Here is a 27,286-nt window from a genome sequence, read left to right as displayed (position 1 = left end):
CCAAATTCTGGTTCTGTCCTAGCCATGAGCCCTGGGTAAGTTACCTGACATATGGAATTTAGTGTTCTCATATATAAAATGGAGGTGATAATGGTGTGCCACTCAGAGTTGCAAGGATTACTGTTCAGAGCAGGGCCTTACACGTGGTTGAGGCTCAGGAAATGTTTAATGTCGTCATTATAATTATCATCATATTCTCTGATCCCAATGCAGTAAAAATAGAATTAATAATAAAGAGAAGCCCTCTTTCCCACCTGTAAAAGAAAATTCCATATATACTACTCAGTAGTAAAAAGGAGTGAATTATGGATATATACAGCAGTGTGAATAAAGGACACACCGGTGAGTGAAAGAAACCAGAGAGTACCTGCTGTATGAGTCTGTTTATATTAAGTCTAGAACAGACGAAACCAGGCTGTGATGGAAAAGAAACTAGTGAGTGGTTTCCTCTGCAGGTTAAGTGGGGGAATTGAGTAGGAAGGAGTATGAAAGAAAGGAGTATGAAAGTATAGCTGTCATTCTGTATGTACCTTGATGGGCATTTGGATTACTCAGGTATATGTATTTGTCAAAACTCACACATTTTATGTGTATAAATATATATGTGTGTGTGTATATATGTTTATATATGTGTCTATATATATATATATAAAATTTGTGATTTTAGTTTATGTAAGTTTTACATGAAAAGACTCAACAGGAGAATGAATGGATATACACATTAGAAGGGGGAAAAGTGGAAGCAGTGGCAGGTTTTCTTTTCTTGGGCTCCAGAATCACTGTAGACGGTGACTGCAGCCATGAAATTAAAAGATTCTCCTTGGAAGAAAAGCTGTTTCAAACCTAGATAGCGTGTTAAAAACAGAGACATCACTTTGCCAACAAAAGTTCTTACAGTCTAGACTATGTTTTTCTAGTAGTCATGTTCTGATGTGAATGAGAAGACTAAAATTCATGCTTGAATTTTACCTTATGGTTAAAGAAGAACTGGTTAAAGAACATCAGTCCTTTTCAGAATCTTCAAAAAAAACAGAAAATGAGGGAACACGCCTAACTCTGTGATGTCCTTATTACCTTGATAACTAGTCAGACAAAGATACCACAAGAAACTACAGATCAGTATCCCATATGAACTTTGATGTAAAAATCCTTAACAAATATTAGCAAACTGAGTCCAACAACACATTAGGATTATACACAATGACAAAGAAAAATTGATTCCAGGAATGCAAAAGTTCAACATAAAAAAATCAAGGAATAGAATGAAGGGGGAAAAAAACCACATCATTTCAGTAGAGGCAGAAAAAGCATTTGATAAAATTCAATACCCTTTCATGATAAAAACACTCAGTAAACTAGGAATTGAAGGAAACTTCCTTAATATGATAAAGGGCACATATGAAAAACCCACAAGTAACCTTATACTCAATGGTGAAAGGCTAAAAAGCTTTCCTCCTAAAGGGACAAGACTGGCTGCCCACTCACCACAGCTACTCTCTTGTGACTTTGACACTCTATAAGCATATCTGGAAGCAGTGTTTGCCTCACTGGGGTTTTTTGTTTATTTTTTAAGTTTTAAAAATGCATCTGCTCTATGGCAGCATTTTTCTCATGAATGTTTCTCAGCTACTCTTTTTCCTGTGCCTTTTTTTCTTCTTAAAATTTTATATTTGCATAGATCTATTCTTGCTCCCTTTGGGGTTATTTTTGAATGAAGAGGGTTTTTCCTGTACAACTTTTTAGGATACCAAACTTTTTAGAATACAACTTTTTAGGGTAGTTACAGTCTTTGACATTTACAGTAGTTTTCATTGTACCAGGATTGAGTGTATGAATTGTTTTATTTCTCCTCAGCCAGAGAAGATTGGCTACTGCAGGCTACATAGAACAGGCTATCTCACTATTTTTTTTTTTTCCTACTACACCAGCAATCTAATTTCTGCCAGTGTAAATTGTTTGTGTGATTTCTAATTTAATACTTTCTCCTCTATTTCTTCAAACTAAACAGCAAAGCTTCCTCCACCAGCCTGTGTCCCTTGTTCTTGTTGTTGGGAATGTGGTTTAAATTTTATACCTCAGTAAGTGCAGTTGAAGAAATGTACTCCTTGCATCTTTTTGAGTTTTGTAACCTCATGCCTTATAGTTTACCCTCTTTCTCCAATTTAATTGTCTCTCCTCAGGCCTCTCTTCCACTTACATTTCATGTTTCCTAATTTTATTGGAGATCACGTTTGCATTTTGTTTTTTATTCTGTTTGTTGCTTTTGGGTAATTTCTGAGAGGAGAAGGGAGATTCTGACTTTATTATTTAAGACCAAAAGTACTTTAAATATATTTTTTGATAGTGCTTTGCATATTTAATATTTTAACTGGATTAAATTTCATAGTTATAAACTGTGGGCATGATATTTTCACTTAGTAAATACTTTTCTAGTTTTTGCTGTGTACCAAGTCTAAGTGCTTTACCAATAATCCTATATGAGATAGATGTTCTTTTTATTCCTATTTCATGATAGGAAACTGAAACATGATCAGGAAAATTAACTTGCCCAAGGTTACCTAATTAATAAGAAAGAAAAATGCTTTCTACTTTTCACTCTATGCCTGTAGTATTTGTGGATCTTGGCATCATTTGTTTATCTTATACTAATAAATACCTTGAGAGCAGAGTCCATGTCTCATTCATTTTTACACACCCAGTTCATATTTAGTAGAATACCTGAAATTCAGAAGATGCTCAATGAATGTTGGTGAATTAATATTTTCTATTAGGAGCAAAATAATTTCCTGTCAGATTTGTATAGCTTCAGTTGTTCATTCTACTTGTCTTGTTAAAAATAAACTTTTTTTTGTATTCTCATGTCATCATTTTAATGCTATTGCCATATTTTTGGTAATATCTCTAAAAACAGCTGTTATATTCCAGGACAAAATTGTAAAGTTTTCTTTATGAAAGAGTCACCAGTGTCCTGATAAATAAGTAGTAGTTCCCTTACCCTGGTTTGCTATCTATGCTAATGAATGATTTTTTTTATATTCTGATGTTATTGTTCAACTTTGTTATTTGTAAAATAAGAGGTCAACTAACTCAGAGTAGTAGAAATGTGATCATCTTATAGTTCATTTGTTTTTCTTGCTCAGTTTTATTCCATTGTAAGAATGTATCACTGTTTGTTGGCCTATTATCCCACTGGTATAATTTCCTGTTTAGGGCTATTTATGAATAAAAGTGCTATAAATATTTTTGTCAAGTGTTTTTGTGGACATTTGCTATCATTTCGCTTGGTAAATTTCTAGCATTAGAAATCTGTCAAGATAGATGTTTAGTTACATAAGAATATGTTTTTTTCTTTTCCCTCAAAATGGTTGTGCCATTTTATATTCCCACAAACAACATGTAGAGTTTCGTTGCATTTTATCTTTACTGATACTTATCAGTCTTTTTAATTTTAGCCATTGTGGTGGGTGTGTTTATTTTTAATATTCATCATTATGGTTTTGATGTCCCATCTCTACTACCACCATTAATAAATTGAATGTTCTTAGGTGTTCTGCTTATCCTGGTGATGAATTACAGAGTTAGGGAGCCCCCAGACAACTCTCACTCCTGATACCAATTGCAAATCTGGAGGCCTCCTAAGACCTCCTCACTTAACAGACTATTTTCTAAAACAGGTGTACCATGTTACATTGCTATAAGCACTGTATGAGAGTTTTCAGTTTTCTAGGTCCTTGCTGGCACTTGTTTTTGTTCATCTTTTAGTAACAGCAGCCATTAATATTTTAAAAGAGATTTTATGAGAAACTGATGTTGACTATTAACAAATGCCTTTACGTCTTATATGAAGATTATCAGAAGATTTTTTGCTCCATTCTCTTGCTTTCAGTTCAGTTCAGTTCAGTCATTCAGTTATGTCTGACCGTTTGCGACCCCATGAACTGCAGAACACCAGGCCTCCCTATCCATCACCAACTCTTGGAGTCCACCCGAACTCATGTCCATTGAGTCGGTGATGCCATCCAGCCATCTCATCCTCTGTCATCCCCTTCTCCTCCTGCCCTCAATCTTTCCCAGCATCAGGGTCTTTTCAAATGAGTCAGCTGTCCGCATGAGGTGGCCAAAGTATAGGAGCTTCAGCTTCAACATCAGTCCTTGCAGTGAACACCCAGGACTGATTTCCTATAGGATAGACCGGTTGGATCTTCTTGCAGTCGAAGGGACTCTGAAGAGTCTTCTCCAGCACCACAGTTCAAAAGCATCAATTCTTCAGTGCTCAGCTTTCTTTATAGTCCAACTGTCACATCTGTACATGACCACTGGAAAAACCATAACCTTGACTAGACGGACCTTTGTTGGCAAAGTAGTGTCTCTGCTTTTTAATATGCTATCTAGGTTGGTCATAAGTTTCCTTCCAAGGGGTAAGCATCTTTTAATTTCATGGCTGCAGTCACCATCTGCAGTGATTTTGGAGTCCCCCGAATAAAGTCAACCACTGTTTCCACTATTTCCCCTATGGAAAAATCCATTAAAAAATTGCTATCTTAACTGTTTATAAGTGTATAGTTTAGTGCTGTTAAGTACATTCACTTTGTTCCACTGCCACGACCATCCATCTTCAGTACTCTTTGCATCTTGCAAAACTGAAACTCTGTGCTTATTAAGTAATAACTACTTTATCCCCTCTTCTTAGCTCCTGGAAACTACCATTCTACTCTGTGTCCATGTGATTTTGACTGCTCTAAGTCAAATCTTATATAAATGATATCATACAGTATTTGTCTTCTTGTGACTGATTTATTTCACTCAGCATAATGATCCCAGAGATCTCACAGTTCATTCGTGTTGTTGTGTATGTCAGAATTTCCTTCCTTTTTAAATTTAAATGATAGTTATTCATCCAAAACAAATGTAGCCAAATCTTAAATACCTTTATTTTTTATATGAGATGAATAGTTATGTTGGTAAATTTAAATAATTATTAGAATAAGTTTTTTTTTTAGTTTTTTATTTTTTAAATTTTAAAATCTTTAATTCTTACATGCGTTCCCATTTTGTTTTATTGCCTTTTTTCTATTCCAGCTCTTTTCTTTATACTTTTCACTTTCCACTTTGATATCTCTGCCTTATTGAAGTGTTTCTAAGAACGCAGGTACCTGACACCTCACAGAAAAGCCTTTAAACCCAATATGCACGCATGTGTGCTAAGTTGCTTCAGTCACGTCCAACTCTTTGTGACCCTGTGCACTGTAGCCCACCAGGGTCTTCGGTCTATGGGATTCTCCAGGGAAAAATACTGGAATGGGTTGCCATGCCCTCCTCCAGTTAAACTCAGTATATTTAAGGTAAATTGTTAATGTTATCATGTTTCATTGACTCTACCTTGCCTGTGGTTTGTAAAAAGTGAAAGTGAAAGGTTGCTGAGTCGAGCTGGATTCTTTGCAACCCCGTGGACTGTAGCAGCCCACCAGGATCCTCTCTGTCCATGGAATTCTCCAGGCAAGAACACTGGAATGGGTAGCCATTCCCTTCTCCAGGGGATCTTCCTGACCCAGGGATTGAACCTGGGTCTCCTGCGTTGGAGGCAGATTCTTTACCACTAGTGGTGGTTTGTAAGGTCCACTGTTATTTCATATACTGTTAAGATAGAATAAAATACTGCTAATTACTTAAAAAATGAATAATAATATCATAAAATGGGGCTTCCCTGGTGGTGCTAGTGGTAAAGAATTCACCTGCCGATGCAGGAGATGCAAGAGATGCAGGTTCAATTCCTGGATCGGGAAGATCCCTTGGAGAAGGGCATGGCAACCAACTCCAGTATTCATGCCTGGAGAATCCCATGGACAGAGGAACTTGTCAAAATTGTTTACTGTAAAATCTGTGAAATATAATACATGTGTGAAAAAGGCTCTCATACTATAACATGTAGTGCCCTTGTACTTTCTTGACTCTTATAAAAGACTAGAAAGAAGGAAATGATTTGACTTTTTCATGCTGAGAAGCTGATGAAAATTTGATTTTTACCTTGTTTTCTGTGGTTCCCTCTGTTATTATCTTCAGTAAGCATTTTCATATGCACTAGCCATACTGATGACAGTAGCGAATAGGTGCACACACCTGTCTTTTACTCTGTGCCAGACACTATTTTGAGCACTTCATATATTTTTACATTATTTATTTTTTATATTTATTCATATAAATTTTACATTATCCCTATGAGGTAGATACTATTACTATACCCATTTTACCAAATAGAAACCTGAGGCACAGAGAAGTCAAGTGACTTGACCAAGGTCATACAGCTAATCAGTGGTGGAGCTAGGATTTGAATGTCCTAAGATTGTCTTAACTCCAGTCTATGGTATCAGCGGTATTCTTAGATACATAGATCATTGACATATTGTGCCTTCCCTCAACACAGCTTATGAAACAGTGTTTGAGGGTATGTTGATAACTTTGCATAAAATTATTGTTATTCTTTTGGTAATGAATTTTTACTTTTATTTATGTTTTTAGGACATTCAGTCAGAAGAAGGCTGCTATTGAAAGAGAGTATGCACAGGTAAGCTTGCAAGTGAAGGTCCTCATCCTCTCATCCTTCTTTGGCTTAAGGGCAGATATGGTTGTTGGAGAAAAGTATTGGTATCCCTGCATTCTCCATTTCTTTGGCTCTCTCACTTTTTTCCTCCTTTTACTCCATTTGAATTTTCAGATGAGGAGCTGAGTTGCTTCTTACTACAGAGAAGTTTATGAACATTTTGGAAGAAAATAATATTCACAATATTTTGAAGTATTTACTAGTATAAATAATAGTGAATAGATTTTACAAGTATATATATTCACAACTGTATATTTCATCCCTATGACTCATTTATTTTGTAACTGAAAGTTTGCTCCATTTGATTTCTCTCACCTGTTTTACTTATCTGGTCACTTGTCTCATAAAAAGCTTTTTTGAATAATTCAGGTTTTTTTCTTCATGATTAGATTTAGGTCAGAATTTTAACAAAAATACTGCACAGGTGATGTTGAGCCTAATGAGGTTTTATGGTTTGTTGTGGTGACAGATAAACTAGAGCACATCACTGATATTGCTAGTTTTCTAGCCTGATTGAATCTTTAACAGTGATAGTAGAGCATTTTATCATTTATCAGTTTTCAAGATTATCTCATGCCTTTTCTGTTTTTTGTTTGTTTTTTTTCGCGCTAGAAAAATGAATATTTGTTATGTTAAAAACATTTGCAAGGCATAATTAAAGAAAAATTAAACATCTGAGAATGTTTTAATTTTAACTTACACATTTCAGTTTAAATTATTAAATTTTTTAAAACGTCGAAGCTGGTGTATTCTTAGCTTTCATTTATACACATTTAAAAATCCACTGAAAATCAGAACATTTATCTTTTGCTGTGGAAATTTCCTTTAGAGAGACTGCTAGTTGTTAAATTGAAAGTATGTGGAACACTTATGCTGCCAACTATCTGATGGATAATATTTGATAATGACACTTCCTTTCTGGGACATTCCATAGTTTTGGCTATTTGTTGTTGGTACATCAGCTAAACAATCAAGACTATTTAAATATATTTAAAAGAAATGGGATCATAATTTATGTGAATAACTTCTTTGAATTTTTAGTTTTCTTTATCAATTTTACCAATTTTAAAGCAGTCTTTTAAAATATGGTAGTTGTGTTTTTGTTTCTTTTTTATATTTAATATTCTTTTTTTCCATGTGCTATACAATAGGTCTTTGTTGGTTATCCATTTATAGCAGTGTATTTAATATTCTTTTAAGTATTTTAATATTTTGGTTCATCTCTGTCAGGAGCTAAGTCTTATGAATATTGATAATTTCTTTAGTTGAACTGTAGGTGAATGGGGAATCTATGCTCTATAAGGAATTACTCTAATTTTCTTATAAAAGTATTATTTTAAAATTAATTTATTTAAAGATATACCACTTTTCATGTGTTGAGAAAATATTTTGAGCACTCTTCCAGCTTCTGTGGATATGAGTGCCCAAAAAAGAAGAAAAAAAAGTCCTAGCACTTACAGAACTTCTTTGGTTGTATATTAACTTCCAATTAAATGTATTAAATTCATTCTGTTCAGGGAATTTCCTGGTGGTCCAGTGGTTAGGACTCTGCACTCTGTCAAGGGTTTGATTCCTGTTTGGAGAACTAAAATCCCATAGGCTGTGCAGTGCAGCCAAAATTAATAATAATAAAATTTTAAAATAAAAAATAAAAAAATTCTCTTCAAAACAACTGATGTGGCATTATAGTCAATTGAAAAGAATGAAGTTATTACTTTATAGAAGTTATTACTTGTGGTATATGTTGTCATCATCTACACAAAGAATTAATGCACCAAAAAGTTTGAGTATTATTTGTGAGATTTAGAGATCATATAGATGAGCTGTCCCAATAGAAATATGTGAAGGAAAAGAATTCAAGTGGGATTGATCAGATGACAGCAACTTGAAAAATAATACCTCAAGTACATGCAACCCACTCCAGTGTTCTTGCCTGGAGAATCCCAGGGACGGGGGAGCCTGGTGGGCTGCTGTCTGTGGGGTCTCACAGAGTTGGACACGACTGAAGTGACTTAGCAGCAGCAGCAAGTACATGCAGACTAAACTTGTAATACATTTTTAGGGGAATGTTAGAAGAAAGAAACAAAACAATACTGTATATCCTTATTTACACTTGAAGGAATTTGAGCCCTGAATTTTTTCAGGTTTCTTGCTACTTTCAATTTCCTATAAGAATATTAATGTTTTATTTTTAAGCACGGTTTGTGAAATGCATTTTGTAATTCTCCAGAAATAATAGATGTATGGCATATCTATTCAAATAGAGCAAATGAATCTTTAAAAACACAGAAGCAATGTGAGTCATTAAACAGCATCAAGTAGGTTGGGTAAAATTTAGTCTGGCTTTTAACTACAGTTAGCTAACCACTGAGGTATTGGTAAAATTATTTGGAATACTCAAACTGAAGTTGCTAAAGGCGAGTTCTGTGTATTAATATACTTCCTGTAGTCTTTGGCAGAATGCTGCTAGTGAAGGAAGGATACAAAAGGTTACTGTGGCTGGAGAGAAAGAGCAGGAAAAGTTTGTGGGCTTTAAGGGCGGCTCCTTGTCTGAGGACAAACACAGAGCAAATACGGACACCCTGTCAAAAAGCCTGTGGTATCATACAGTCACACCTCAAGTGCAACTTTTTGCTAATTTTATTCTTTTAAGAAAGAAATTTATGAAGAGTTGGGCATACTACCTACTATCCTATGTGTGTGGCAGGGTTCTTTTTTGGTGAATTTCCTCACAGTAAAAGTTTCAAATGTAACTTAATTTAGCTGTGTACAGTTAGCTTTCTGGCCATTGCTCTTAAAGAATCATTGGTAAAGTTATTTAAAACAGTGGACTATATACTTGGAGTTTTCTATTTTGCTAGCCTTGTCCTGTAGAGCAGTAAAGATAACTATCTTGAGAAAAAGTTGAGGATTATTTTGTGTTCATGTTGATACTTATGTTTTAAAATTATTTTACTTTTGAACTCCTTAACTTATGCAACAATAATTAGAAATAAATTTTGGGAGAAAAGCAGACAAATTTTTTTTCCTCAAAATACTTGATATACATAGTTTGATTTTTAAAGTTTTAAGAACTATTAGGAGAAACAGTGGTAGATATGAGTAAATGTTAGTATTCTTTGGCATGTAGATTTGCTATTAAGTTTTGTCTTTTTTTAAGAAACTTTGTTATATTTAGTTTTATTATCTTGCTTGTTTATTTCTTTTAATTTTAAGAACTTATTTAGCTCTGATCACACATAAAATTGAGGATTTATATGCAGGATATACTTTTAAATCTTACTTTTTATTTTTTCATTGAAGTATAATCAATTTATAATATTTTATTAGTTTCCCAGTGTACATACAGTATATTGGTTCAGTTTCTTGCACATTATATTCCATTATAGGTTATTATAAGAAATTGGGTATAATTCCCTGTGCTGTACAATAAATCTTTATTGCTCATCTATCTTATGTATAGTAGAGTGTTGATTTTATACCCCTAATTTGTTCCTTCCTCCTTTCCTCTTCCCTTTTGTAACTGCAAGTTTGTTTTTTATATCTTCAAGTCTCTCTTTGTTTTGCCTGTACCTTGGTTTGTATTTTTAGCTCCCGCATATAAGTGACACCGCATAGGATTTTCTTTCTCCGTGTGGCTGACTTCACGCAGCATTATATTCTGTAGGTGTGTCTGCAGTGCTGCAGTTGGAGGTATTTCATTCTTTTTTAAGGATGAGTTACATTCCAGTGCATGTGCCACACGCGTGCATCTTGTATCTTCTTAACCCAGTTGTTCCTCGATGGGCACTTGGGTTGCTTCCATGTTATCACGGCTGTTGTAAATGGTGCTGCTGTGAACATTGGGATGCATATATCTTTTCAAATTAGTGTTTTTGTTTTTTCCTCATACAGATCCAGGAGTGGAATTATTGGATCATATGGTAGTTCTATCTTCAGTTTCTTGAGGAACCTCCATACTGTTTTTCACAGTGGCTATACCGATTTACATTCCCATCAACCATGTAGAAGGGTTCTCTGTTCTTTAATGGCTGGCTCCTAAAGGGAAAAAGTGAAAAATGACAGGAGGGAAAACTATTAACTCTGAGAATGAGAAAGAAAAAGAATTGAAGAAAAGAAAACAGAGCCTAAAAAGAAACTCTGTGATACCGTCAAACAGACTAATTATACATTGTAGGAGTCCCAGAAGGAGAAGAGAAAAGGTTAGAACTAGGCTTTGAGTGGTGTTATATCATGTTTGAATAGGGTATATTCTGCTTAGTTTTTTTAAAAAGAACCTGTTAATAAGGATAGTGGATATAGCAGGACAATACACGCTTTGCATTGTTAAAATAGGAATATTTTTTGATGTTATCATAAATGAGATTGTTTTCTTAGTTTTCTTTTTGTATAGGTTGTTGATATAAAGAAGCACAACTGATTTTAGTACATTGATTTTTGTTTTCTTCAACTTTAATAAATTCATTTATTCTGATAGTTTTTTTTAAGAGAGTCTTTAGCATTTTCTGCATATGGGGTTATGTATTTGTAAACAGAGAAAATTTTGCTTTTTCCTTTCTGATTTGGATGCCTTTTCTTTATTTTTTCACGTCTGATTGCTCTTGCTAGTACTTCCAGCATTATGTTGAATAGAAGTGGCAAGAGTGGGCACCTTAAAAAGTTATGTATATAACTTTTTAATCATGTTTTGGACTAGTAAGTTTTAAAGTCAAGAATCTAGTCAGTTTGATTTTTATAGGTGATTGATGGGCAAATTGTGATGATATCCAGTTATAACAATGTTACACTAATAGGTTACATCTGAGATTGTCTATTTAAAATTGAATATTGGTATATGTAGTATATACTATGTATTGCCTGATTTTCATAGTCGTTTGTGCAGTGATAACCTCAGAACTTAATGCCAAGTTGCGATAGCATAAGCCTGACTGGTTTCATGACTTTTAGAAAAAGTGTTGTAAAACTTTTAAAGAATGCAGAAGTGGCAGTCCTGGCATCTCAGGGCCTCATGCCTCTCTTAGTTCACTGAAAGGCTGAGGTATTCTCATTCCTGGTATTACTGTGGGGATGCAATACATTACGTGGGAAGCTCTGATTGAGAGCTAGTACATAAGGAACATATTCTCCTTTAGAGCCTCAAAAAGAAACCAAGGCTGCTGACACGTTTGTTTCAGACTTCTAGACAGCAGAATTCTGGGAGAATACATGTCTTTAAAAAAATTTTTATTTATTTATTTGACTGTGCTGGGTCTTCGTTGTTTGGGCTCTCTAGTGTGGCGAGTAGGGACTCCTCTCTAGTTGTGATGCATGGGCTTCTCACTGCAGTGGCTTCTCTTGTTGCGGAGCACGGGCTCGAGAGCATTTGGGCTTCAATAGTTGCAGGTCCCGGGCTTTAGATTACAGGCTCAGTAGTTATGGTGCATGGGCTTAGTTGTCCTGTGTTGTGTGGGATCTTTCTGGACCAGGGATCAAACTGGTCTATGTCTTTGGTATTGGCAGGCAGATTCTTTACCACTGACCACCAGGGAAGCCCTATTTCTCTTTTAAGCCTCCTAGTTTATGATACTTTGTTACAGCAGCTCTTGGAAACTAATATAGTAACCGATGATAATTTTCTTATTCTGGTATTAATTTGAGACGCTTGATGTAGCTACATGTATAAATATGATTGAAAAGAGGATCTTTTCCCTCCTAACTTACGATAACCATAGTTTCTGGAATACTAAGTATTTGCTAGACATCATTATTTTATTTAAATTCTTAAACACTGTAAGATACTATTATATCTTGTACTTTAAAAGTCACTAAGACTCAGAAAGGGGAACCCTCACGCAGTCTGAATGTTGGTGTCTGACCAAAAGCCTATGTTTTCTTTCCTCTCTCACTGTTTCTTTATGTACCAACAGAAGCCAGTTTCTGTTGGTGGCAGTAGCTAGTATTTATAGATTTTCTTCTTTAACTCGCAATTTACATTTGTATAATCTACACAGATAAAGAATGATGGTCTCTTAAATGTGCCTTTTCCCAAAGTTCTGAGTTCTGTATAATTTTAGTATTTGTTTGCATTTTAAATTTTCAGCCAAAGGCCAGAATATAGAAATAAATTGTATCCTTCTGTTCATCTGGGATCATTGAATAACTAAAACCATTAAGTACCAAAAATTTCTCATGGAAGTTCTGAAAACTTTAGAGTTACCTCTAGAGAATCAGAATGATTACAGTATCCATTCTTGTTTATTAGCAGCTTAAAGTAGATCATTCAGAACAAATGGCTAGTGATTGATTTTTATTTGAGAGCCCCCCCCAAATGGAGTGACTGCTAATAAAGATGAATGTAATTGATAGAGTATTATCTATCCCATTTATGATGACTGGTTATAGGGAAAAGCAAACCTTTAAAGTATCTTTAGTGGAAGAAGATGACATGGTCTTGAACATGATGGTTTTGTGTTCATGTTTGATGACAGATGTTTTTGGAGGGGGACTTGTGACACTGCTGAATAAATATTGAAACACTGCAGGGACCAAATGCATATTTGTGCAGCTTCTTCATTCAGTCTCTTTGCAAATAGTGTTTATTAACAGTGTAGTTTGGCTAACATTGAAGACCTACCATGTGGCGGCTGTTCTTAGGTGGTGAGAATGTCCTTAATAACATTGGAATATTTCCTTTTCAAAGTGAAGTGAAAAATTTGTATGGGTAATGGAAAGTAACATTTTAATTGGCCTTGTTGTTCTTTAGTTGCTAAGTCGTGCCTGATTCTTTGTGACCCATTGACTGTCCTTCACTAGAACTTTGCAAATATACAACTAGAGTTTTTAAAAATGGTTTATAGGTAGTTAATTTGATCATGGCATCTGGTCCCATCACTTCATGGGAAATAGATGGGGAAACAGTGTCAGACTTTATTTTGGGGGGCTCCAAAAGCACTGCGGATGGTAATTGCAGCCATGAAATTAAAAGACACTTACTCCTTGGAAGGAAAGTTATGACCAACCTAGGTAACGTATTGAAAAGCAGAGACATTACTTTGCCAACAAAGGTCCGTCTAGTCAAGCCTATGCTTTTTCCAGTGGTCATGTATGGATGTGAGAGTTGGACTGTGAAGAAGGCTGAGCGCCGAAGATTTGATGCTTTTGAACTGTGGTGTTGGAGAAGACTCTTGAGAGTCCCTTGGACTGTGAGGAGATCCAACCAGTCCATCTTAAAGGAGATCAGTCCTGGGTGTTCATTGGAAGGACTGCTCTTGAAGCTAAAACTCCAATACTTTGGCCACCTCATGCAAAGAGTTGACTCATTGGAAAAGACCCTGGTGCTGGGAGGGATTGGGGCCAAGAGGAGAAGGGGACGACAGAGGATGAGTTGGCTAGATGGCATCACCAACTCGATGGACCCGAGTCTGAGTGAATTCCGGGAGTTGGTAATGGACAGGGAGGCCTGGTGTGCTGTGATTCATGGGGTCACAAAGAGTCAGACACGACTGAGCGACTGACCTGAACTGAAGTGGAGCCTGATGGACTGCCATCTGTGGGGTTGCACAGAATTGGACACGACTGAAGTGACTTAGCAGCAGCAGCAAGCAGCATAGTTTAAGCTTTAGTAATAAAGGAGGAGCATGCATTCTAGGATATTAAAAATCTGAAAGAAGAGAAGCAGTCTCTGTAAAATATTTTTATTAATTTGTAGTTATTAGCAGGAATCATGTAACACTGTTTCTTTGTGATGGAATTGAATTGTTACATTCTTCATAAAAGTAAAAAGGACATGCTTACTGTATTTGAGTTAAGTCTTAGTGTAATGGAGAAATAGATCTATAAACAAATGAAACTAGCTCACCTGATTTTGTGTAAGAGAATCATTATCCATTGTTAAATGCATGTCTAGGAAGCATCACTACTAACAAAGCTAGTGGAGGTGATGGAATTCCAGTTGAGCTATTTCAAATCCTGGAAGATGATGCTGTGAAAATGCTGCACTCAATATGCCAGCAAATTTGGAAAAGTCAGCAGTGGCCACAGCACTGGAAAAGGTCAGTTTCCATTCCAATTCCAAAGAAAGGCAATGCCAAAGAATGCACAAACTACCGCACAATTGCACTCATCTCACACGCTAGTAAAGTGATGCTTAAAATTCTCCAAGCCAGGCTTCAGCAATACGTGAACCGTGAACTTCCTGATGTTCAAGCTGGATTTAGAAAAGACAGAGGAACCAGAGATCAAATTACCAACATCCATTGGATCATAGAAAAAGCAAGAGAGTTCCAGAAACACATCTATTTCTGTTTTATTGACTATGCCAAAGCCTTTGACTATGTGGATCACAATATACTGCGGAAAATTCTGAAAGAGATGGGAATACAGACCACCTGACCTGCCTCTTTAGAAATCTGTATGCAGGTCAGGAAGCAACAGTTAGAACTGGACATGGTTCATGGAACAGACTGGTTCCAAATAGGAAAAGGAGTACGTCAAGACTGTATATTGTCACCCTGCTTATTTAACTTATATGCAGAGTACATCATGAGAAACGCTGGGCTGGAGGAAGCACAAGCTGGAATCAAGATTGCCGGGAGAAATATGAATAACCTCAGATATGCAGATGACACCACCCTTATGGCAGAAAGTGAAGAAGAACGAAAAAGCCTCTTGATGAAAGTGAAAGAGGAGAGTGAAAAAGTTGGCTTAAAGCTCAGCATTCAGAAAACTAAGATCATGGCATCTGGTCCCATCACTTCATGGCAGATAGATGGGGAAACAGTGGAAACAGTGTCAGACTTTATTTTTGGGGGCTCCAAAATCACTGCAGATGGTGACTGCAGCCATGAGAAGAAAAGATGCTTACTCCTTGGAAGGAAAGTTATGACCAACCTAGACAGCATATTAAAAAGCAGAGAGAGACATTACTTTGTCAAAAAAGGTCCAACTAATCAAGGCTGTGGTTTTTCCTGTGGTCATGTATGGATGTGAGAGTTGGACTATAAAGAAAGCTGAGCACTGAAGAAATTGATGGTTTTGAACTGTGGTGTTCGAGAAGACTCTTGAGAGTCCCTTGGACTGCAAAGAGATCCAACCAGTCCCTCCTAAAGGAGATCAGCCCTGGGTGTTCATTGGAAGGACTGATATTGAAGCTGAAACTCCAATACTTTGGCCACCTGATGCAAGGAGCTGACTCATTTGAAAAGACCCTGATGCTGGGAAAGATTGAGGGCAGGAGGAGAAGGGGACGACAGAGGATAAATTGGTTGGATAGCATCACTGACTCAATGGACATGGGTTTGGGTGGACTCTGGGAGTTGATGATCGACAGGGAGACCTGGAGTGCTGCAGATCATGGGGTTGCGAAGAGTCGGACACGACTGAGCAACTGAACTGAACTGAGTGCTCCTCAAAAGAGCACTGCTTCAAAGTATTGCCCACGTGAGAGACGTTTTTGCACTTTAAATCACCAGTTCAGTTAAGTTTGAATTTGAAATTCATATCTGAAATCACTTATCTTTTCTCTTAATGTACATGTTATGTCTTTTATGATCAGCAGTCACATAGGTCTCTTGTTTTGTTGTATCTGAATATCATTGTTGTATCTGAATATCAGTTGTTCTGTAGTAAGTAGAATTGTCTGTTTCTTTGATGAATTCTTTACATAATCTGCAAAGTGGCTTCTGGATAAGCAGCATAGCCTTATTTTAAATCAGCTGGTCCCAAATAATGTAAAAATTGGGTGAAACTCCATCCAACCTTTTAATGTAATGTAAGAGTAAAAATAATGAACAGAAATTTGATTTTAATTTAAGTTTAAATTTAGTTTAAACTGCTGTTACTCTAACATAAATTGTTGCTCTTTCTAATTCTCTAAGTTGGTTTGCTTTATGGATTTTCTGAGGAAGCAGGAAGTGACCTAATGCTTTTGCTTTAAAAGAAGAAACCGTAACACTGTCCAGGAAATACTCACACCTCACTTCCCCACCTAGAGAGTCCTTGAATACAGTATTATATTTCCCTCTTGATTTATGTCTAGTACTTAGTACAATATCTCGCACATCATAAATACTTAAATAACATTTGATGGGTGAAATGAAGAATGCTTTTTTCATGTCTGCTATGAAAATTCCAACTCAGAATAGGAATCAATATAATGTGATTTTTAAGCCAAAAAGTGATATTGCTAGAAAGAAATAAAAGCATATCTTTTGACCATTAATTGATAGCCACAAGTGGCTTGTGTAATGTAAATTTCTCCTTTATAGTCTCAGAAATCAATCATTTAATGAAGTTTATATTTAAATAATTTGCAGAAACTCTGTTTCTCATAGTAGGATTAAACTCTTACATCCAGTTAATGACATTTGCATTCAAATTTTAAAATATTGTATGTATATAATTTAGCAGAATTATACTCTTAGTATTCACAAACTAATGTAAACTAAACATTGGTTCAAGAAGTATTCATTTGTTTTGAACTGTTATTAATGGTGTTAACTAATTTTAACGAACATATATTAAAGTAATTTTATTTCTTTAGTTATGACTGCAGTGGGTCTTAGTTTGAGCATGTGGGGTCTTTCGCTGTGGCCCGGGCTTTTTGTTGTAGCGCTTGAACTCCAGAGTGTGTGGACTTAGTAGTTGCGTTGCATAGTAGTTGTGATGCACAGGCTCAGTTGCCCTGCAGCATGTGGGATCTTAGTTCCCTGACCAGGGATTGAACCTGTGTTCCCTGCATTGGACGGCATATTCTTAACCTCTGGACCACCAGGGAAGTCTCCAAATAATATTTTTTAGTGACTTAAACATTAGAACTCGATGAGTTGTGAAATATAAGCAAGTGGTTACTTTACAATAGTGTATTGGTTTTGCCATACATCAATATGAATCCGCCACAGGTGTACACGTGTTCCCAATCCTGAACTCCCGTCCCACTTCCCTCCCCGTACCATCCCTCTGGGTCATCTGAGTGCACCAGCCCCAAGCATCTTGTATCCTGCATCGAACCTAGACTGGCGACTCATTTCTTATATGATATTATACATGTTTCAATCTGACTCCTTAAAAATGATCAGTGCAAACTGAATGAGACCCCCCCTTTTCTTCTATTTAATTTTCCATTGTGTGCTGTTAACTAGTTCTCTATTTGTGTTTTTAATTCAAATGATTTGTACTTGTGAAGCAAGTACAAATTTAATTTGTACTTGCGCTTCCTTTCAAATTCTTTCTTTGCAGCCAAGTGTATTGTAGTCACTAAATTTTTCAACTGTTGTCATATTGAGAGGATGTTAAAATGTTAATATGCTTAATTTTGTTCCCTTTTATTATTAATACATCTAATCATGCAGCAAAGTTGAAAAATATAACAGTTAACACCCATATACCCACCTACCATTTAGTATACTTGCTATATATAGCAAGCATATATACACCCTACCATTTAGTATATTTGCTTTATCACATATCTATCCATATTTTGGTCTTTATTTCATTTAGTATTCCATTTTATTTTTGATGTGTTTCAAAGTAAATGCAGACATCAGGACTCTTCCCTCTAAATTCCTCAACTAAGCTTTGTTTTGGAAAGATCTACTTTTCTCCTTTTCTATTTCATTCAGCATTGATGTTTTAAAACTTTCTCTTTTCTATTTATTTGCTTTATTCTATTTACTTTTTATTATTTTTGTTACGACTGCACTGGATCGTCATTGCCCTGCATGGTCCTTCTCTAGCTGCCGCTGGCAGGGCTGCTCCTTGTTGTGCATGGGCTTCTCACCGCAGTGGCTTCTCTTCTTGTGGAGCACAGGATCTAGGTGTGTGTGGGTTTCAGTAGTTGCATCACTCAGGCTCAGTAGTTTCAGCACGTGGGCTCAGTAGTTGTGGTGCATGGACTTAGTTGCTCTGCAAAATGTGGGATCTTCCCACACCAGGGATGGGATCCATGTCCCCTACATTGGCCGGCAATTCTTATCCACTGTACACCAAGGAAGGAGTCCCATTCTCCCTTTTTAATATAGAAAACAGGTTGGCAAGCTGCAGCCATCTGGCTTGACACCTGCTTTTGTACGTAAAGTTTTATTGGCCCATAGTCAGTGCTCATTTGTTAATGTTATCTCTGGCTGCTTTCTTGCTGCACTGGCAGAGTTGACACAGGGATCATATGGCCTGCAAAGCCAAGAATGTTTACTCTCTGCCCTTTACAGAAAAAATCTGCAGCCACTCATACAGAGGCCATGAAACTTCTTTCTAAATTCATTGATAGTAATTGTGTCAATCAAGGCATTCATCTTCTAGTTAGAAAGTTCCTATTTATATTGAGCAAAAATCTTCTTTTCCAGGTAATCTTGGATGCATGACAGTCTTTTAGGAATTTGAAAACTGTATGCTTGCTCTCATCTCTTTCTGCAAGTCTGTGTACCACTCCTAGTCTTCCCAGTTGTAAAATTCTATAGTTTATTCAGCTCACACTTAAATGACCTATGTAACTCAATTTTAAACCTTTCACCTATCTTGTTTCCTGTCATTATTCCTTAGACATTGATACTCAGATCAGAATCCAGTTTATTAATCCTATGGGTGTGATTGGCTCAGAGCAGTCTGTTTCTTCTGTATTTTAATTTTTATTAAGTTTTACTATGCATTTCTTATATACTGTTCACCCAGTGATGTTATTACTGTTAATATGGGCTAAGATGCATTATCCTTACAGGTAGCTTTATTACATTAGTGGCTTTTATTGAACTTAAATTCAAAACCACAAAGTCTTTTATGTATCTTACTGTTATAGCAGATCTTCTCCATTCTTTTCTGAACCCACAGCAGAACTTTTACCTTTGTGAGAGTCCACTGTATCGACATAGCTGACTTAGCCATTTTTATTGAGAAGTTTTTGCATCTTGTCTGTCATTCTTAGGTTTTCTGTTTTTCTTAGCTGTCCTGTGAGACTTTAATAGTAGTTACTTCAGGTTAAAGCGTCTGCCTCCAATGCGGGAGACCCGGGTTCGATCCCTGGGTCGGGAAGATCCCTTGGAGAAGGAAATGGCAATCCATTCCAGTATTCTTGCCTGGAGAATCCCATGGACGGAGAAGCCTAGTAGGTTACAGTCCACGGGGTCACAAAGAGTCGGACACGACTGAGTGACTTCACCTCTTCACCTCACTTCATCATCACCTTGCTATATGTGCACAATCATTGAACACAAGTGAAATTTTTGTGGGAGTTTCTGTTAGAACTTATGGTAAAGTGAATAATTTCTCAGCAGATAATCCTCTCCCATCCTTTTCCTTGGGCTGATATATTCATCTCTGACTCACTGACTTTGGACTTGATCATATGGCTTCCTTGAGCCAATAGAATGGAGATGGAAGTGGCAGCAGGCAATTTCTAAGATGAGGCTTTAAGAGCCCTGCAAAGTTTCTTTTAGCTCTCTTGTACTTTACCCATTTCCTACAAGAAAAAAAAAGATTGCCTCAGTTAATTACTGCCCCTTTGGATTGGGTTCCAAAATAAAAGATAAGTGAAGGAGAACTGAACCTGATTCACAAACTGAAAGCGGAGATTCTCCAGCCAAATCTGAGTTCATAAGAAATTTGTATTTAATACTGTAAGCCATTGGCATTTTTGGAGTTGTTTGTTATACAGCATTAATTCGCCAATAGCTGATCCTTATACGGTTAAGCAAGCCATTCTGTTTGTAGGGAATCGTCTCTGAAATGCCTATTACTTGTAAATAGCAAAGTGACACTAGACCATCTTGAACCCTGGGTGAATGGAGATCAGAGGTAAATTTTGTGCTAAGATGCATGTCCATGGCAGGAGATAAGAGATCCTCTGAGGAAAGGGACTATAATTACTAAATTATACAGGATACACAGATAGATGCTACTGCTCTGGCTTGTGCCTCAAATACTTTGGGCCATTTCCTTACTTCTTTGCAGTTTGATTTGCTACCATTGTTTGATTTTTCTACTTTTTTCTATTCTGTTTTTCTATTTCTCCTCATGTTCTGTGATGTTTTATCACTTTTGGAAATAGTACATGTTTTCACAGACTATAAGTAGTAAGTAAAGAAATAACAGAATAAGACTGTTGGAGTTCTAGTTCTGGCTTAACACAGTCACTCCAAATAAGTTACTTAAACCATTTCCTCCTTTTCATGGTGGGGTTAATAAATAACTCACAGTTGCTGCTATGCTGAAATGAAATGACAGAGTCATTGGCTCAGCATCATTTGTATATAGTCATTTAGGAAATACTTATTGAGTGAACTCTGAGGAATACAGTGCTTTGCACATTATAAAAAAATCAATGCATTTTATGGCATTTTGATAATTACAGTCCTAGAAAGTACTTGTTGGTATTATATTGATGCCAGATGAAAAGAAAAAAGAATTCGACTTCTATCTGTGGAGTAAAGAAGATAAATATTTGCTGCTGGAAATCATGGAACAGTTTTATAGATGTGTTTTATGTTGCATCATGGCTTAATACTTTATTTCAGGACTTTTTACAGTACCCTTGAAAATGAATAGGTATTGTCAGTAGCTGTTGTCTTGTTTTTGTTTTATTATTTTTTTTAAAATTTTGGCTGTGCTATGTCTTCATTGCTGTGTGCAGGCTTTCTCTGGTTGTGGTGAGTGAGGGCTCCTCTTCATTGCGATGCTCGGGCTTCTCGTCGTAGTGGCTTCTCTTGTAATACAGAGGCTCTAGTCACGGGTTTTAGTGGTTGTGGTGCATGGGCTTAGTTGCTCCGCAGCGTGTGGAATCTTCCCGTCCAGGGATCGAACCCATGTTCCCTGTGTTGTCAGGCAGATTCTTATCCACTATACCAATAGGTGGTATTTTTTGTTCTATCTGAAGAACAGATATTAAGAAATAAAAAACTGCCTTTATTCATATAGTTCTATCTTTATTCATATAGTTACTCTTTATTCATATGGTTCTATCTATATGAATTCAAGGCAGAATATAAGAAGATTGTTTATGCTCTGTTCCCTCTTCTAGTTGACATTTATTCAGAATATAAATTCAAGTATATATCATGCCACTGAGTATTATGCATGATCATATTCTTTTTGTATAACCTTGGATAAGGTACAATAAAAACAATGAGGCTAACAACTCTTCTCTCCTATTATTTGGGCATGTATCAGACATTTTGACTGGTTCATAGGAATCTTTTTGTTTTAATTTAAAAATTAGTTGTGATTTTAACAATTCACATATTACAGAGGCGCATACACTAAAATCAATTGTCTTTTTTAGTTTCTTTTCAAATTCACCTCCTTTTGTTTGGTGTGAGTCTTTTTCTTGCACAGGGAAGGTATTGATGGGCCAGACCTGAATGTGACTTGCATTATTTCTTCCCATTTTCCATTTGCCAAAACTTAGTCAAATGATCATATCTAATTTAAGAGGAGGCTGGAAAGATCTCATCTGTGTGTGTGCCTTGAAGGAGGGGAAAACATGGATACCAGTAAAGCTAGCAGTCTCTGCTATATGTTTGATTTTAAAATTCAGAAATATTATTTTTATTCTGAAAATATTTTATCTATCTATACTGTGATGGACAGGGAGGCCTGGCGTGCTGCGATTCATGGGGTCGCAAAGAGTCAGACATGACTGAGGGACTGAACTGAACTGATACTGTCTACTGCTGAGTCAGTGTTTTAAGAGAACAATAATAATTGTATGTCATTTAACTGATTAATTCCTTTAGTTACACAAATGGTCAATGGGTCTGGTAACCCAAATAGGAAGGAACAACTAAAGAAATAGAAATTTTAAGTGATATATTTTAAATTCTTGACAGGTTGCCCAGAAAAGTAGGTGGAGAGTGATAAATAGTTGCTTATGCAAGCTAATAATATTTGTGTTTTAAAAAAAATTTTTTTTTATTATGTGCATCTCATTCTTTTTTTTTTTTAGCTTTTTATTTTTTAAATTTTAAAATCTTTAATTCTTACATGCGTTCCCAAACATGAACCCCCCTCCCACCTCCCTCCCCATAACATCTCTCTGGGTCATCCCCATACACCAGCCCCAAGCATGCTGTATCCTGCGTCAGACATAGACTGGTGATTCAGTTCTTACATGATAGTATACATGTTAGAATGCCATTCTCCCAAATCATCCCACCCTCTCCCTCTCCCTCTGAGTCCAAAAGTCCGTTATACACATCTGTGTCTTTTTTCCTGTCTTGCATACAGGGTCGTCATTGCCATCTTCCTAAATTCCATATATATGTGTTAGTATACTGTATTGGTGTTTTTCTTTCTGGCTTACTTCATTCTGTATAATCGGCTCCAGTTTCACCCATCTCATCAGAACTGATTCAAATGAATTCTTTTTAACGGCTGAGTAATACTCCATTGTGTATATGTACCACAGCTTTCTTATCCATTCATCTGCTGATGGACATCTAGGTTGTTTCCATGTCCTGGCTATTATAAACAGTGCTGCGATGAACATTGGGGTACATGTGTCTCTTTCCATTCTGGTTTCCTTGGTGTGTATGCCCAGCAGTGGGATTGCTGGGTCATAAGGTAGTTCTATTTGCAATTTTTTAAGGAGTCTCCACACTGTTCTCCATAGTGGCTGTACTAGTTTGCATTCCCACCAACAGTGTAGGAGGGTTCCCTTTTCTCCACACCCTCTCCAGCATTTATTTATGCAAGCTAATAATATTTGCATTCACTACTTAATAGAGGCTTTTAATGGTTTAATCTATGATGCAAACAGTTTTGTCCTATATCTAATAGAAATCTTGTGCATATTTCATTAGGTATATAACTGAGTATTTCATTTTTTAAATGATTATGTAAATGGCATTATGATTTTAAGTTCCACTTTTCATTGCTGGTTTGTAATAAAGTAAGTGACTCTTGTGTATTAACTTTGTATCCTGCAACCTTATTGCAATTATGTGATTAGTTCCAGAGAGTTTTTTTGTTGTTGATACTTTAGGATTTTCTGCATAGACGATCACGTCATCTGCAAACAAAAGGCAGTTTAATTTCTTCCTTTCCAATCTGTATACCTTTTATTTCTTTTCCTCGTCTTATTACATTAGCTAGTATTTCCAATATGATGTCAAAAAGGAGTAGTGAGAAGGGACACCCTTGCCTTGTTATCTTATCAGGAAAGCTTCCAATTACCCACCACTAAGTATAATCCTAGTATTTATCAAGTTGTCAGAATTCCTATTTATTCCTAGTTTGCATGCATGTATGCTCAGTTGTTTTAGTTGTGTCTAACTCTTAAAACCTATGGACTGTAGCCTGCCAGGCTCCTCTGTCAATGGGATTCTCCAGGCAAGAATACTGGAGTGGGTTGCCATTTCTTTCTCCAGGGGATCTTCCTGACCCAGGGATCGAACCCGGGTCTCCCTCATTGTAGGCAGGTGCTTTACCGTCTGAGCCACCAGGGAAGTCCTGGTGATAGATTACATTAATTGATTTTCAAATGTTGACTCAACCTTGCATACCTGGGATAAATCTCACTTGGTCATGGCATATTTAATACATCATTGGGTTCAATTTGTTAGTATTTTATTCACAGTTTTTGCATCTACACTCATGAGTTTAAATCTGTAGTTTTCTTGTAATGTCTTTGTCTAGTTTTGGTATTAGGGTAATGCTGGCCTCATGGAGTAAGTTAGGAATCATCTATTCTGCTGTGTCCTCTGAAAGAGATTCTAGAGGATAAAGCTCAACATTCAGAAAACTAAGATCATGGCATCTGGTCCTATCACTTCATGGCAAATAGATGGGGAAGCAGTGCCTGACTTAATTTTTCTGGGCTCCAAAATCACTGCAGATGGTAATTGCAGCCGTGAGATTAAAAGATGCTTACTCCTTGGAAGGAAAGTTAGGACCAACCTAGACCGCATATTAAAAAGCAGAGACAGCTTTCTTATCCATTCATCTGCTGATGGACATCTAGGTTGTTTCCATGTCCTGGCTATTATAAACAGTGCTGCGATGAACATTGGGGTACATGTGTCTCTTTCAATTCTGGTTTCCTCAGTGTGTATGCCCAGAAGTGGGATTGCTGGGTCATAAGGGAGTCGTAAGAATTGAATCGCCAGTCCATGTCTGACATAGGGTGCAGCATGCTTGGGGCTGGTGCATGGGGATGACCCAGAGAGTTGTTGGGGGGAGGGAGGTGGGAGGGGGGGTCATGTTTGGGAACGCATGTAAGAATTAAAGATTTTAAAATTAAAAAAAAATAGAGATAAAAAAATAAAATAAAAAGCAGAGACATTACTTTGTCAACAGAGGTCCATCTAGACATGGCTGTGGTTTTTCCAGTGGTCACGTATGGATGTGAGAGGTGGACTATAAAGAAAGCTGAGCACCGAAGAATTGATGCTTTTGAACCGTGGTGTTGGAGAAGACTCTTGATAGTCCCTTGGGCTGCAAAGAGATCCAACCAGTCCATCCTAAAGGAGATCAGTCCTGGGTGTTCATTGGTAGGACTGATGTTGAAGCTGAAATTCCAATACTTTGTCCACCTGATGCGAAGAGCTGATTCATTTGAAAAGACCCTGATGCTGGGAAAGACTGAGGGCAGGAGGAGAAGGGGATGACAGAGGATGAGATGGTTGGATGGACATGGGTTTGGTTGAACTCCAGGAGTTGGTGATGGACAGGGAGGCCTGGGGTGCTGCAGTTCATGGGGTCGCAAAGACTCGGACACGACTGAGCGGCTGAACTGAACTGATATAATTTCTTCCTTAAGTGTTTGGTGGAATTGAGCAGTGAACCCATCTGGACGTGGTGCTTTTTTTTTTTGAAAGTTGTTATGTTGATTCAGTATCTTTAATCATTTGAACATCAATGATTTAAATGTACCAGTTAAAAGACTGGATCAATAAATAAGACCCAACAGTATGTTGTTGACAACAAATATATTTTATATATATGTTTGTGTATATATATATGTGTGTTTGTGTATTCAGGGGAGGCCTATTCATATTGTTTATTTCTTCTTGTGTGAGTTTTGGGCCAAATCGTGTCATTCAAGGAATTAGTCCGTTTCTTCTAGGTTATTGAATTTATGGGCATAGAGTTACTCATTCAGTTCAGTTCAGTCGCTCAGTCGTGTCCGACTCTTTGCCACCCCATGAATCACAGCACGCTAGGCCTCCCTGTCCATCACCAACTCCTGGATTTCACTCAGACTCACAACCATCGAGTCAGTGATGCCATCCAGCCATCTCATCCTCTGTTATCCCCTTCTCCTTCCCCGAATCCCTCCCAGCATCAGTCTTTTCCAAAGAGTCAACTCTTCGCATGAGGTGGCCAAAGTACTGGAGTTTCAGCTTTAGCATCATTCCTTCCAAAGAAATCCCAGGGCTGATCTCCTTCAGAATGGACTGGTTGGACCTCCTTGCAGTCCAAGGGACTCTCAAGAGTCTTCTCCAACACCACAGTTCAAAAGCATCAATTCTTCGATGCTCAGGCTTCTTCACAGTCCAACTCTCACATCCATACATGACCACAGGAAAAACCATAGCCTTGACTGGACGGACGTTTGTCGGCAAAGTAATGTCTCTGCTTTTGAATATACTATCTAGGTTGGTCATAACTTTTCTTCCGAGGAGTAAGTGTCTTTTAATTTCATGGCTGCAATCACCATCTGCAGTGATTTTGGAGCTCACAAAAATAAAGTCTGACACTGTTTCCACTGTTTCCCCATCTCTTTCCCATGACGTGATGGGACCAGATGCCATGATCTTCATTTTCTGAATGTTGAGCTTTAAGCCAACTTTTTCACTCTCCTCTTTCACTTTCATCAAGAGGCTTTTTCATTCTTCTTCACTTTCTGCCATAAGGGTGATGTTATCTGCATATCTGAGGTTATTGATGTTTCTCCCGGCAGTCTTGATTCCAGCTTGTTTTTCTTCCAGTCCAGCGTTTCTCATGATGTACTCTGCATGTTAGTTAAATAAGCAGGGTGACAATATACAGCCTTGATGTACTCCTTTTCCTATTTGGAACCAGTCTGTTGTTCCATGTCCAGTTCTAACTGTTGCTTCCTGACCTGCATACAGATTTCTCAAGAGGCAGGTCAGGTGGTCTGGTATTCCCATCTCTTTCAGAATTTTCCGCAGTTTATTGTGATCCACACAGTCAAAGGCTTTGGCATAGTCAATAAAGCAGAAATAGATGTTTTTCTGGAACTCTCTTGCTTTTTCCATGATCCAGCGGATGTTGGCAGTTTGATCTCTGGTTCCTCTGCCTTTTCTAAAACCAGCTTGAACATCAGGAAGTTCACGGTTCACGTATTGCTGAAGCCTGGCTTGAAGAATTTTGAGCATTTCTTTACTAGCATGTGAGATGAGTGCAATTTTGCGGTAGTTTGTGCATTCTTTGGCATTGCCTTTCTTTGGAATTGGAATGAAAACTGACCTTTTCCAGTGCTATGGCCACTGCTGAGTTTTCCAAATTTGCTGGCATATTGAGTGCAGCACTTTCACAGCATCATCTTCCAGGATTTGAAATAGCTCAACTGGAATTCCATCACCTCCACTAGCTTTGTTCATAGTGATGCTTTCTAAGATCCACTTGACTTCACATTCCAGGATGTCTGGCTTTAGATGAGTGATCACACCATCGTGATTATCTGGGTCGTGAAAATCTTTTTTGTACAGTTCTTCTGTGTATTCTTGCCACCTCTTCTTAATATCTTCTGCTTTTGTTAGG

At 37.1% G+C, this 27,286-nt stretch overlaps 1 protein-coding gene across 7 annotated transcripts in view; it reads left to right on the top strand.

The window, feature by feature from the left end:
• FCHSD2 (FCH and double SH3 domains 2) overlaps positions 1 to 27,286 on the top strand; it is a 254,775-nt gene that overhangs the window by 44,183 nt on the left and 183,306 nt on the right. For all 7 annotated transcript variants that reach the window (XM_060399995.1, XM_004016298.6, XM_060399996.1 and 4 more), the window contains exon 3: positions 6,517 to 6,562. In XM_060399995.1, coding sequence (XP_060255978.1) covers positions 6,517 to 6,562 — 46 coding nt within the window. The remainder of the gene's footprint in view (positions 1 to 6,516; positions 6,563 to 27,286) is intronic.

The sequence above is a fragment of the Ovis aries genome, chromosome 15 (genome assembly GCF_016772045.2).
Source record: "Ovis aries strain OAR_USU_Benz2616 breed Rambouillet chromosome 15, ARS-UI_Ramb_v3.0, whole genome shotgun sequence".
NCBI classification, from domain to species: domain Eukaryota; kingdom Metazoa; phylum Chordata; class Mammalia; order Artiodactyla; family Bovidae; genus Ovis; species Ovis aries.
The sequence above is the reverse complement of the archived record's forward strand: the minus strand, read 5'-3'. Positions and strand labels throughout refer to the sequence as shown.